The sequence below is a fragment of the Ranitomeya imitator genome, chromosome 8 (genome assembly GCF_032444005.1).
Source record: "Ranitomeya imitator isolate aRanImi1 chromosome 8, aRanImi1.pri, whole genome shotgun sequence".
NCBI classification, from domain to species: Eukaryota; Metazoa; Chordata; class Amphibia; order Anura; family Dendrobatidae; genus Ranitomeya; species Ranitomeya imitator.
Window position 1 is genome coordinate 171,114,475 of NC_091289.1, and position 13,830 is coordinate 171,128,304.

The following is a 13,830-nucleotide window of genomic DNA, read 5'->3' on the forward strand; positions in this document are numbered from 1 at the left end:
CGCAACTACTGCATTTATGGAGCGGGCTCAGCTCCTGAGGCGCCAACTTTATGCACCCAAATCCAATATGCACTGTATATGTATGGCAGCTGTCAGGAAGCGGTTAAAAACCATTACTTTATAGAGTGGAAAATATTCTTACATAGAATGCTGTAGATTGAGCAAATTTAGAGGAAACTGGGACCCTGGCCATTATAGGTCATGGACACTTACCAACCACTTTAGCCACGATACACTTCATTTAGACAAATTAAATGCATTTGAGAAGCACTTACTTACTTTTTCAGGGACATAAATTTTAAGGAACGTCAAAAACCCAAGGAGCAGGGGTTTATTTTAGCCATGTACCCTGATGTTGGTACCATCACAGATAAGTGCTCATTCCAAAATCAGTATTTCGCAAGTGAGTTCTATTTGTGTTTTTCGCGAACAGCACTCGAGCCTATGATAGTCTATGGGGGCTTTTCATATCCGTGATTTTTTGCGAACCAATTAGTCTATGCAAAATTGGCAATGCAAGTCTGAGACTGTGAAAAAAAAATAGGACTGCGCTATTTTATTTTGCCAACAGTTTTGTCTTAAAAACTGATTAAAATTCAAAAGACTTTCATCAATTTTCACAAAATGTCCCAAATACATCTGTAAGTCAGACGCGAGCACTACACATTGGATTGTAATAGCTGAATCTAGCCAAAATACTGCATTATTCAGACGTCCCAGAGTTTTCACGCATGCAGAAAACTAAGTTTTATCATGTTTTAGTTACTATCGTCAGTGATTTTCACGCATTAAAAAAATAAACTGCACACCTATTGCGCATTGATGCCATCCGTATTTTCCCAGACCTATAGCCCTGTATGTATAATTCTGATCTGTGACTCCGATCAAAAACAGATACGAGCCTATGATTTATTTTTTTTGCAGACACAGGGTCCGCAAAAAAAACATGGGCATGTGTATAGTTTCATTGACTTTGATGCGTACGTGTTCTTTCTGCAAAAAAAAAACAACATGTACGTGTTTCCCAGATGTCTGAACGAGGCTTTAGTATGGTGCTAATTTTTTTTTTACATTTTTTTATTTTCTTTTTATGTTGCACATACTGTATTAATCTTAAGAGAGAATATACACATTAATCTAAAAGACGCCAAAAAAGTTACAGCATCTGGACTTGACAAGAAAATGTTTATTCACCTCTTGTACGTGATGTTTTAGATTTACAATCCATGTTCTGTGTTTTTTTTTTTAGGTTTTGCATTTTTTTTGCTATTTTCTTTTACATTTTTATTTCATACATAACTCACTATTCTAAATCAGTGAGTTATCCCAATGTACACATGAAACAGATTACCAATAAATTCAGCACGGCCACATCTGTATATATACGCTACATCTGAGTGATGGTTTCCATTAGCATTTCAGCACTGGTACGTCTTTATATTTCCTAGAGCTGAATTGTGGTCGTCATTTGACATAACCCATCATGACATTACACAACTGTTATCTCCTGTTTTGCATGGGACTGCAACTCAAAACAAACAATATATCTGCGCAAATGCAATTTGAGGAGAATCCCACTGGTTCCGACTTACCCTTCATGCTGCCGTAGTGATGCAGCGCAGTACCGTTACTGGTCCTGTGATAATATGATCCTCACCCTAATAGCAGGAAACTTCCATGTCTTGTGCGAGAACCCTCCTTTACCAGGTTCGAATGCACAGCACATACGCAGAAAGAAGGGTCTGCAGATGGTGGGAGTAGGGACTGAAGGAGGACCCCTTTCATCATCAGAAGAATTATGCACACACCCCTCCATCCATAGCCCACACCCAATAATGAGAGAGACGCTGGACCCCATTATTATACTGAAGGGGGTTTCTCCAACTGCTACTAAATGTACAGAATATAGTCTTCCATGTAAACTTTGAATCCAAAAAAGTCAGGGACACTGTTGGTAGGATATGTCGTAGGAGTGCCAAGAAGTTAGACCCTAGCCTAGTAGTTTAGTGACATTTTGTATGGCTCCGATGGCAATCTAAATAAAAGAATTAAGCAAATATCTTATTATTAGGCGCGCATAGCTGCTATCAGGTCTTTGCGTCTCCATGGTAACAGACTACAAACAAATCTCGTGTAGTCAGATCCTGTAGTCACACTCCTTTTTTATCTGTCCAATATTTCTTGCTCACCTACAAATGGTACATAGATGCATCGAAGTAGGGTACCATTCACACTACAGTACCGGAGATCTCTTCAATATGTCTGTTCGTCAGTGATCACACTGTCTTTGTTTTATTTTGATTCACTGATTTGATAGAAAGAACAGCAGCCCTGAATCCTATAGGAAATTTTTTTTTAGATATCTGCTTTGGAGTAGTGTAGACAGTTACTCTATTCTACCCTGTAAAGCAAAAATGGAAGCCTGACCTTTTTGGGGCAATGGATTCAAATAGAGAGCACTGAAGTCCATTTGGACTTGCTCTACTTTCCACAAGATGGCTACTTGATAGTAATGTAAAGAAAACAGAATAAAATATATCATTTTAAATCACTTCTTTTTTTTTTTGTTAAATGTATTGTTTTAGATTTTTTTCCCATATCACAATTTGTATTAAAAATAAAAATAGAAATCTTGCAATTTTCACACCGGCCACAGAGGCTTTTTTTTAGACTCCAAGTTCATTTTTTTCAGGAAATTCACATGCAGATTATCAGCAATGAACATTTTGCATTGAAGTGTCTAATGAAGAGATCATTGTGGAAGGAGGAATAACAGGGTCAGCTATGACATGGCCTAATGTAATCGGTGGGTACTGTATTATCAGCTGTACATAGACGTGTCAGCTGTTATTGTATTCCTGGCTCTGATGATAAGGAACCTGCTGAAAACTCTTATTGGAAGGACAGGAGGTAAAATTCTGAAATAGCCCAAGTCAGCAGTGTGACAATTGCAAGGTTATTAATTTAGCTATTTAATAAAGATGGGGTGATGGTGGGATGAAAATACCAGCAATATTAGGCACTATGTCTGCCGCCAGGAAAATATTTAGCCTCAATTCACCCACTGGAGGGATACTTACTAGTGATGAGTGAGCATGGTTGGGTGATAAGCGATTGTCTTCGGCGTGCTCGAAAAATATGTTGGAGGCCTCGTGGCATGCATGACTGTCTGCTGGTTAGGAAATCCCATGCACGTGCAGGGACTCGAACATATATTTCGAACACTTCGAAGACACTCAGTTAGCACACGAGCATGTTCTGATAACACCTTATCCGAGCACATTCGCTCATCACTAATGGAGACCATAAAAGCCCGAATAATAATAATAATAATAATAATCATGCTTTTTAAATTTTTCCTTTTCAAGTTTTAATCTACAAATAAATGTGATATTTTATGACTTTTGCGGTTCCTGGATTTTCCCATTTTTTCACGATCTATTTCAAGTGTTTATTTCTGTTAATGTTGATGATTATGACTTACAGCCAATGAAAACCCAAAAGTCATTGTCTCAGTAAATTAGAATACTTTATAACACCAGCTTGAAAAATGATTTTAAAATCCGAAATGTATGTTCAGTAAATGCCCTTAATACTTGGTCAGGCTCCTTTTACATCAATTACTGCGTCAATGCGGCATGGCATGGAGGCGATCAGCCTGTGGCACTGCTGAGGTGTTATGGAAGCCCAGGTTGCTTTGATAGCAGCCTTCAACTCATCTGCATTGTTGGGCTGGTATCTCTCATCTTCCTCTTGAAAATACCCCATAGATTCTCTATGGGGTGAAGGTCAGGTGAGTTTGCTGCCAATCAAGCACAGTGATACTGTTGTTTGTAAACCAGATATTGATACTTTTGGCAGTGTGGACAGGTGCCAAGTCCTGCTGGAGAATGAAATTCCCATCTTCAAAAATCTTGTCGGCAGAGGGAAGCATGAAACGCTCTAACATTTCCTGGTAGACGGCTGCACTGACTTTGGTCTTGATAAAACACAGTGGACCTACACCAGCAGATGACATGGCTCCCCAAACCATCACTAATTGTGGAGACTTCACACTAGACCTCCAGCAGCTTGGATTGTGGCCTCCACTCTTCCTCCAGACTCTGGGACCTTGATTTCTAAATGAAATGCAAAATTTACTTTCATCTGAAGACAACACCTTGGACCACTGACAACAGTCCAGTTCTTTTTCTCCTTGGCCCAGGTAAGACGCTTCTGGCGTTGTCTATTGGTCATGAGTGGTGTGACACAAGGAATGTGACACTTGTAGCCCATGTCCTGGATACGACTGTATGTGGTGGCTCTTGAAGCAATGACTCCAGCAGCAGTTTACTCCTTGTGAATCTCCCCGAAATTTTTACATGGCCTTTTCTTAACAATCCTTTCCAGGCTGCAGTTATCCCAGTTACTTGTGCACCTTTTTCTACCACACTTTTTCCTTCCACTCCACTTTCCATTAATATACTTGGATACAGCACTGTGTGAACAGCTTCTTTAACAATGACCTTTTGTGGCTTACCCTCCTTGTGGAGTGTGTCAGTGACTGCCTTCTGGACATCTGTCAAGTCAGCAGTCTTCCCCATGATTGTGGAGCTACTGAAACAGACTAAGGGACCTTTTTAAACACTTAGGAAGCCTTTGCAGTTGTTTTTTGTTAATTCTAATTTACTGACATAATGACTTCTGGGTTTTCATTGGCTTTAAGCTATAATCATCAACACTAACAGAAATAAACACTTGAAATGGATCACTCTGTTTGTAATGACTCTATATAATATATGAGTTTCACTTTTTGTATTGAAGACCTGAAATAAATTATCTTTTTGATAATATTCTAATTTAGTAAAAAGCACCTGTAGTTTTTCCCCTCCAAGAAGGTCAATGGTTGTGGTATGACATGGATAGTTTTTGCAACTTTTCCATTGAGTTATGGAGTGCAGTTATTTTATATGACCGCACAAAAGTTACACAAATGACATTTATTATAGATGTATCACATCATATGAAAAGTAGAGTTTGTGAATTTATATGAACTTTTTATACAAATGTGACATTAAACTGCCCCGTACGTCTCTACAGGACTGTGTGAGAGTAGGATAAATGGCAAAACTGTGCCGTTATTATTGTTGCCGTGCTGTTTATTTTCAGATACAGGTCACATAATGTAGTATTAGTTCAGTTCTGATCCCTGTGCAGGTTTTATCCCATAGTTTCATGATAAATTAAAACAATACATAAAATCTTACCTTTGCTGTATAAAAGGCAGTTTGTTCCCAGCATTTCACTAATGGATCATCCTCCTTCCTTCTCTACATCTTTCCTACTTATACATTCCCTCTGAGTGCCCTGTATTTACAAAAACTGTAATAGTGCCCCTACCATTTTTTTTGTTTTTAGAATACTTGCACCCCCTAGTACCCATTATGTAGTACTGCAAGACAACTACTCAATTTGTGGTTTGCACAATGAATTTTTGACGTTGCAGATTTTCTGCACCCATTAAGTAAAATGGGCTACTTGCATTTTTTCACAAAAATACAAAGCATAAAAACTCACCAAAATCATGAGAACGTAGCCTTAGTTTTTACGGCATTTTAAAGTGTAATTTTTGATGCAGTTTTGTATGTCAAAGCCAAAATTGGACTTGTTTTTTGGAATCCTAGCTTTGCCTAAAAAAAAAAACCCTTATTAACCCCTTACCGGCATCGGACGTACTATACCGTCCGATGCCGGCTCCCCTGCTTTGATGCAGGGCTCCGCGGTGAGCCCGCACCAAAGCCGGGACATGTCAGCTGTTTTGAACAGCTGACATGTGCCCGTAATAGGCGCGGGCAGAATCGCGATCTGCCCGCACCTATTAACTAGTTAAATGCCGCTGTCAAACGCAGACAGCGGCATTTAACTACCGCTTCCGGCTGGGCGGCCGGAAATGACGTCATCGCCGACCCCCGTCACATGATCGGGGGTCGGCGATGCTTGTATATTGTAACCATAGAGGTCCTTGAGACCTCTATGGTTACTGATTGCCCGTCGCTGTGAGCGCCACCCTGTGGTCGGCGCTCACAGCACACGTGCAATTCTGCTACATAGCAGCGATCAGCAGATCGCTGCTATGTAGCAGAGCCGATCGGGTTGTGCCTGCTTCTAGCCTCTCATGGAGGCTATTGAAGCATGGCAAAAGTTAAAAAAAAAAAGTTTAAAAAAATGTGAAAAAAATAAAAAAAAACATAAAAGTTTAAATCACCCCCCTTTCGCCCCAATCAAAATAAATCAATAAAAAAAATATCAAATCTACGCATATTTGGTATCGCCGCGCTCAGAATCGCCCGATCTATCAAATAAAAAAAAGTATTAACCTGATCGCTAAACAGCGTAGCGGGAAAAAAACTCGAAACGCCAGAATTACGTTTTTTTGGTCGCCGCGACATTGCATTAAAATGCAATAACGGGCGATCAAAAGAACGTATCTGCACCGAAATGCTATCATTAAAAACGTCATCTCAGCACGCAAAAAATAAGCCCTCAACCGACCCCAGATGATGAAAAATGGAGACGCTACGAGTATCGGAAAATGGCGCAATTTTTTTTTTTTTTAGCAACGTTTGGAATTTTTTTTCACCACTTAGATAAAAAATAACCTAGTCATGTTTGGTGTCTATGAACTCGTAATGACCTGGAGAATCATAATGGCAGGTCATTTTTAGCATTTAGTGAACCTAGCAAAAAAGCCAAACAAAAAACCAATGTGGGATTGCACTTTTTTTGCAATTTCACCGCACTTGGAATTTTTTTCCCGTTTTCTAGTACACGACATGCCAAAACCAATGATGTCGTTCAAAAGTACAACTCGTCCCGCAAAAAATAAGCCCTCACATGGCCAAATTGACGGAAAAATAAAAAAGTTATGGCTCTGGGAAGGAGGGGAGCGAAAAACGAACACGGAAAAACGAAAAATCCCCCGGTCATGAAGGGGTTAAACACTGCAATGAAAACTGCAGGTATAATTCCAGGCTTAAAAGCCTTTTTTTGCTAAAGATTTTACGGCCTGAAAAATATCTAAGCATTTTTTTGGGGTGTTTCTTTTGTCTTTTACACTGTTTTTGTGTTTTGTTTTCTGCTTCCAATTCATTCAAATAGCAATTTTAGTTTATTTTTTTTAAGCAGAACTGTCTCTAGAATTGACATGCTGAAAAAAGGTAAATAACATAATAGCAATATGTGCACTATGGGCTTTACTAGGAATCCTATTAAAAAAATAAATTGTGAACATACCTATAAACTCATTTTTTTGGTGTTTCAAAAACTCACATTAAAAAAAAAAAGTGTCACTCCTAGTTTTTTTGGTTACAAATACTGATGTAATATACTGACCAAATACTGAACGTGTGACCGTGGCCTTTTAGTTTTACAATCAGTGTTTTATAAGTATTTTACACACATGTATATATAAATTACAACGCTTATTCTATCTAATCAGGGACCGCTATCCATGGACTGTCCTTGATTTTCCTGACCCTATAGCCTTAAATGTGTAAATTTGGTCTGAGATTTCGGTCAAAAATGTATGTCTTCATAATTTTTTTTTTTTTGCGAGCAAACAGTCCAACAAAAAACATGGACAGCTTTATAGACTATAATGGGTACATTTTCTAACCATAAAAATTACTGAAAAAAAACATGTACTTGATAAACAGACGTCTGAATGAGGCGTTGAAACAAATGAGACACTTTGCACAAAATTTGGCCAAATAATGTCTGCCCATCAACCAACGTCAAGGTGGTCCCATAAGACTGATGGGTCCCTAACCAGTGTGAATACCTTTCTTAGGCTGCGGTCACACTTGCAAGTTCAATGCGGGAAACTCGCACGAGTCTCTCGCATCAATACCCGGCTCTGCCGCTGGCACTTGGGAGCGGAGTGTGCAGCTTCATGTATTTCTATGCAGCTGAACACTCCGGTACCAAGTGCCGGCAGCAGCGGCGGGTATCACACTCGCAAGTGTGACCCAGGCCTTAGGCTGATGTCTGAATTCCAATGTCATTGCAGCCTATAATCCAAGGCGCAAGTGCACCAGACTTCCCCTGGACCCAGGTGTCCTTTGCAATCAGAATACCCCTTATGCCGTTCACTGAACCTTGCCAACAGTGACTATAAGAATACGACCCTGTGAGGGTCGAAATGTTATGTTCTTGTCGCCTCACCATTTTCTCTATCCCTGCACCTGAATTGTGTTATTGCTGCATCTGTACAATGAAATTCTCCCAAGTATCTATCAAAAGTGTGCAGTGATTGAACATTACTGTACCTTAAGCAGCCAAACACAACTTCTGTGCATGTTATCAGGCCAAAATCACCAGGGTATGTAAACTTTTGATCAGGGTCATTTGGATGTTTTGGGTTGTCATTATGATTTAAAAAGAGAAAACACAGTAGTTTGACAATAAATGGCTTCTCCCAACCACTAACCATGTTATCTGTTATTGTCCATGGCGCTGAAGGCACAGAGTTCAGCGGCTCTGCCCAAGATGATGGCATCGATTGGTTGTATCGCCGTCAATGTGACGTCAGCGCTGCAGACAATAACAGACATGGAGCAACGGACGGAAACTCAGTGCTGGACCTGGGGAGGGTGAGTAAAACTCCAGGAACAGCTCAAAGGACCCAAACTAACTGTGAATATTAGACAACTCTTTGAAATGATACAAAAGAAAACCGACTTCCACTATTATGACCAAGTGCAGCCTCCTTCAGAACGCTCATCTCCTAAATATCAGAATGTTCGTTGCCAATTATTGACCAGTGTAAACATGCTGGTGATCACCCGGAAAAAAAAAAGATCAATTGTATAGAGATCAGATCTTTTATGCAAGTCCTCATTCAGATGCCCATTTTTCTTCATATGTCTGTGTTTGTCATGGATAGAAGACGAACCCATCATAGTCTATGGTACTTTTCACATGGTCGTTTTTCTTTGACTACAGAGAGGTATCCATTTTTTATTCAAGTCACGAATTAAAAGTTACCAATGCAAGTCTAGGGGCCGGTGAAAAACACAGACAGCACACAGGTACCATAAATTCCATAAATTTTTAAAAACTGTAATGGATAGAAGAAGTTTTGCAATTTTTTTTTTTATATGTGAAAATCAATGATAAAACATTGATGGTAAAAAAAAAAAGATACACTAAACAAAGACTGGTGAAAAGCTGATCCAGCACATTGATAAAAATTAGTGATGGTTAGGATAAGGTCTTATCAGAGCACGCTCAGGTGCTGAGTGTCTTTGGCAAGCTTGAAAAATATGTTTGATTCCTGGCTGCATGTGTTGCAGATATCTAGCAGCGTTGAGACATGCAGCCGTGGGGACTCGAACATATTTTTTTGGGCACACCGAAGTCACTCAGTACATGAGCATGCTCAGAGAACACCTTATCTGAGCACATTTGCTCATCACTAGTCAGGACGCTCGGTCAACTCCTCTCCACACTAAATGGCTAAACCACAGAAGACACTGCTGTGGATTATACACTGGATTACAGATAAATACAAATTTAAAAAAAAAAAAAAAGATTACTTACCGGCAATTTGATTTTCCAGATCCATGACAGCACCGTATTAATTCCCACCCTATCTTGGTGATGGTTGTGTGATGCACAAAGCAAAAAATATATATATTTTATTTGATTTATTTTTTTTACTTTGTGCATCACACAAACATCACCAAGATAGGGCGGGAATTAATGCAGTGCTGTCATGGATCTGGAAAATCAAATTACCAGTAAGTAATTATTTTTTCCCTTCCCCATGACAGCACCGTACATGAGAGGAAGAAATAGAAAAGACTCCTAGGGTGGGACAACAGCAGATAATACCTTTCTCCCAAAGGCAAGACTTGATAGCCCCAGATCTAGCCTATAGTGGCGGAAGAAAGTAGAAGGTGAAGACCATACTGCTGCATTGCAGATCTGTTCTACAGATGCATTTGCCCTTTCCGCCCAGGATGTGGCGATGGCCCTTGTAGAGAGGAGTTTGCTCTGAAGAGGAGTAAGAAAGTGAGATAGTCATACAAAGCCGCGTTGCGATAGCCGATTTTAAGGTCTTTTTTTTCCCATTTGCCCCCTGGAAGGAGACAAGGAGAGATGATGACTGTCGCCATGGTTTTGATACTTCTAGATATTGAAGTAGGCAATGTCTGACATCTAGGCAATGGAAGGTTTCTTCTCCCTAGGATTTTGGGTTGGTACAAAAAGAGGGCAGAATTATCTCCTCGTTCCTATGAAATTTTGAATTGACCTTTGGTAGGAAAGCCGGGTCAGTTTTAATAATCACTCTGTCATCCAGAAAAGTAGTATATGGAGGGTTAATAAGAGATAGCTTGTAGTTCTCCAATACATCGAGCCGATGTAAGGGTAACCAGGAGAACCGTTTTTAGAGTCAGGGCCTTTATCGAAATGGAAGAGGCTCAAAGGGAGATGTTAGGGCATTCAATACTAAATTTAGATCCCAGGGAGCTACCTTTGGTCAAGATTTAAATTGTCTGGCCATAAAGGAGGCTCGGATTAACCTGTACACCCAGGGGGGATCAGCCAATTTTTGATCAAAGCACCTAGGGCAGAAACTTGCACTTTTAGGGTGCCGGTAGATAATCCTCTCTCTAGTCTTTTGGAGAAATTCTAGGACCTTGGTTATTGGGACTTTTTGGATTGTATTAGACAGCCGTCGTCCTGAAAATTCTAAGAATTTTTCCCAAACTTTTTGATATTCGTCTGTTGTGACTTTCTTTCTGCTAGAAAGCAGAATGGTAACTAACGGGTTTGAGAATCCTTTCGCTAGTAGAAGTCCCCTTTCAAGTTCCAGGCAGTGAGATGTAGTCTGTGCACCTGAGGATGTGTTACTGGACCCTGGTGTAGGAGATTCGGGACATGTGGAAGGATCCAAGGGTCAGAGATGAACATGCGTCTGAACCAGGTGAACCATACCCTTTTTGGCCAGAATGGCGGCACAAGAATTATTTACGTTCCATCCTCCCCAATTTTCTTCAGGACTTTAGGGATTAGTGGGACCGGGGGAAACGCGTAGACAAGTTGAAATTTATATTGGTGTAACAGCGCATCCACTCCTTCCGGGTTCTCCCTTGGATTTGGAGAGTAGAACCTCTATACTTTTCGATTTTGTTTTGTGGCAAACAGATCCACTTGTGGAGTACCCCAGATGGCACAGATTTCTCCAAATATTTCCTGATTTAAGGACCACTCTCCCTGTTGTAACACGTGATGGCTTAAGAAATCTGCCACAAGGTTGTCCGCCCCTTTCAAATGTGTGCTTGATAAGGACAAGAGATGGTTTTCTGCTCATATGAACCGCCTCTTCCATCAGAGACCTCGACATTGCTCCCCCTTGTCGGACAACACTACTAAATGTTTTCCTTCGATGTCCTCTCCTGCTTGGAGAATTGCCTGTCTTACTGCAGTTAATTCTTTCAGGTTGGAGGATGCTGCCTTCATTGAGGGACCCCATTGGTCCTGTAGAATTTGGTCTGATAGATGCACACCCCAGCCTAATGGACCCGCATCCGTGGTCAGTACCAATAGGTTTTGGACTGACCACGGTATGCCCTTTTTTAAAGCCTTGGTGTTCAGCCACCATGTTAGAGAGTCCTGCACTTGTGGTGATAAGATAATCTTTCAATTTAAATTGTAGGGGTCTCTTGCCTGTTCGGATAGGATTTGCCACTGCAATTCTCTCGTATGTATTTGTGCCCATTGAACCGCTGGAATTGTTGCCGTCAGCATCCCCAGAAGGGACATTGCCTCTCTCACCGAGACAGAATGGCCATCTTGCGTCTGATTTATCCTTTGTTGTATGGCCCAGATTTTCCTGTTCGGAAGGACACAATCTTGTCTGACCGAATTTAATTGGATCCCGAGGAACTCGTATCTGAACTGGGACCATTCTCGATTTTTTTTACATTTATTATCCAGCCCAGCCTGGTCAGCACTTCCGGTACTCTTGCGACTGCTCTTATGCAGTCTTCCTTGCTGTCTGCTATAATGAGAAAGTCATCTAAATAGGGTACCAGTAGAATGTTTTCTTTTCTTACGAAGGAGGCTATTTCGGAGATTATCTTCGTAAAGATTAGAGGGGCCACTGACACACCGAAAGGAAAACACTGGTATTGTAAATGAGTGGGAACCTGTGCCAACTCCACCACCAATCTTAGGTACTGCTGATGTTCTCCACAAATTGGTACACGGTAGTAAGCATCTGTTAGATCTATTACTGCCATGTAACAGCCCACCGGATACAGTAACTTTACTGCTGTCTTTGGTGTTTCCATTTTGAATTTTTCTATACGGATATAACGATTCAGAGCTTTTAAGTTGAAGATTGTTCTTAACGAACCATCCGGTTTTGGCGTGAGGAACAAGGTGCTGTGGAAACCTCTTCCTATCTCTTGAACTGGTACCTTTGAGAACTCCCCTTTTTTTTTTTTTAATATAAAGGAGATGAACTTCCTTCTCTAATGTTGCCTGATTTTGCTGAGGAGGGGTGGGGGTGGGGGGGGTTGTTGATGAAATTCAGTTGTAGGTCCTCAGATAAGTTGGTTATCCACCGTGAGGTTGGTAACTCTTCCCAATGATGTAAAAGAACCGAAGCCTTCCCCCCACCCGGAATTAGGCGTCATTGGTGTTTGGGATCTGGTTTATGAGGTGGTTTGTTGAAGAGGAATCCTCTACCTCTTTTTTCGTTCCAGGGATTGCCTCGTATGGATCTGTCGCCTGGGCGGCCTCAGCCTCCTGTCTGATCCCCAAAAGGACCGTTTAGAGTCACCCCTACGACGTCTAGAGAAGGAAGGTGGTGGAAATCTTTTTCTTATCTGACGCCTTCTCTAAGATTTCATCTAACGCTTTCCCAAAGAGATACCGCCCTTCACAACGGACTGCACAGAGTGACTTTTGATTGGAAGTCCGCATTCCAATTTTTTAACCATAGCGCTCTTCGACCTGAGTTGGAGAGGGCGCATGCACGGCCGAGAATCAAACAGTCAACTGCAGCATCTGCTAGGAACCCTGCCGCTTTTTACAATGAAGGTATTGCCTCCAATAGTCTCTCTCTCGGACACTTGTCCCTTATCTGTTCACTTAACTCTTCTAACCATTTGACCACAGCACGAGCTGTACAGGTGGCGGCCATTCCAGGTTTAAATGACCAAGCTGACAACTCCCAAGCTGATTTTCAGAAAGCATCAGCCTTTTTGTCAAGCCGATCTTTTAAGGCACCCATGTCCTCAAATGGAAGGGCTATTCCTCTGGAGGTACTGGCAATGGCAGCATCCAATCTAGGAGCTTTTTCCCATTTTTCGCAGATTTCTTTGTCAAATGGGTATTTGCGTTTTAGAGTCTGCGGAACTGACATCTTCTTATTTGGCTTTTTCCATTCCCTTTTAATCAGGTTCAATAAGTTATCATGAAAGGGAAAAACCCTCCGTTTTCTCTCCTCCAGATTACTAAACATGGAATCCTGGATTGAATGCTGCTCTCTGGAAGTTTCAACCCCCAAAGTAGATCTGACAAGTTTAAGTAATTTCCCGATGTCTTCAGATGGCACATACGGGTGTCCACATTCTTCGTCTGAAGAGTCTAACTCTGAATGTTCAGGGGGCGCTAATTCCCCCGGTTTGCATTCAGACTATGTCAGAGATTTGCATGTAGAAAAGCCGCGGAGACACCATCACGTGTTTCTCAACGCAAGCAATAAATAGCCAGGTCTTTCACCGGGAAGGAACAACCACAGGAAAGGCAGCATCCAAAAAGGAAAACCACCTATGC

The 13,830-nt window shown here is 41.0% G+C and overlaps 1 protein-coding gene across 3 annotated transcripts in view; it reads right to left on the bottom strand.

Annotated features, from left to right (window-relative positions):
* GLIS1 (GLIS family zinc finger 1) overlaps positions 1–5,321 on the bottom strand; it is a 121,493-nt gene extending 116,172 nt beyond the window's left edge. For 2 of the 3 annotated variants that reach the window (XM_069737840.1, XM_069737839.1), the window contains exon 1: positions 5,247–5,321. In XM_069737840.1, the coding sequence (XP_069593941.1) occupies positions 5,247–5,280 (34 nt within the window). In that variant the 5' untranslated portion in view covers positions 5,281–5,321. Of the gene's footprint in view, positions 1–1,592; positions 1,735–5,246 lie in introns of those variants that run through there. The other variant, XM_069737841.1, reaches the window with a different exon arrangement.
* Between the last annotated feature and the right edge of the window lie 8,509 nt (positions 5,322–13,830).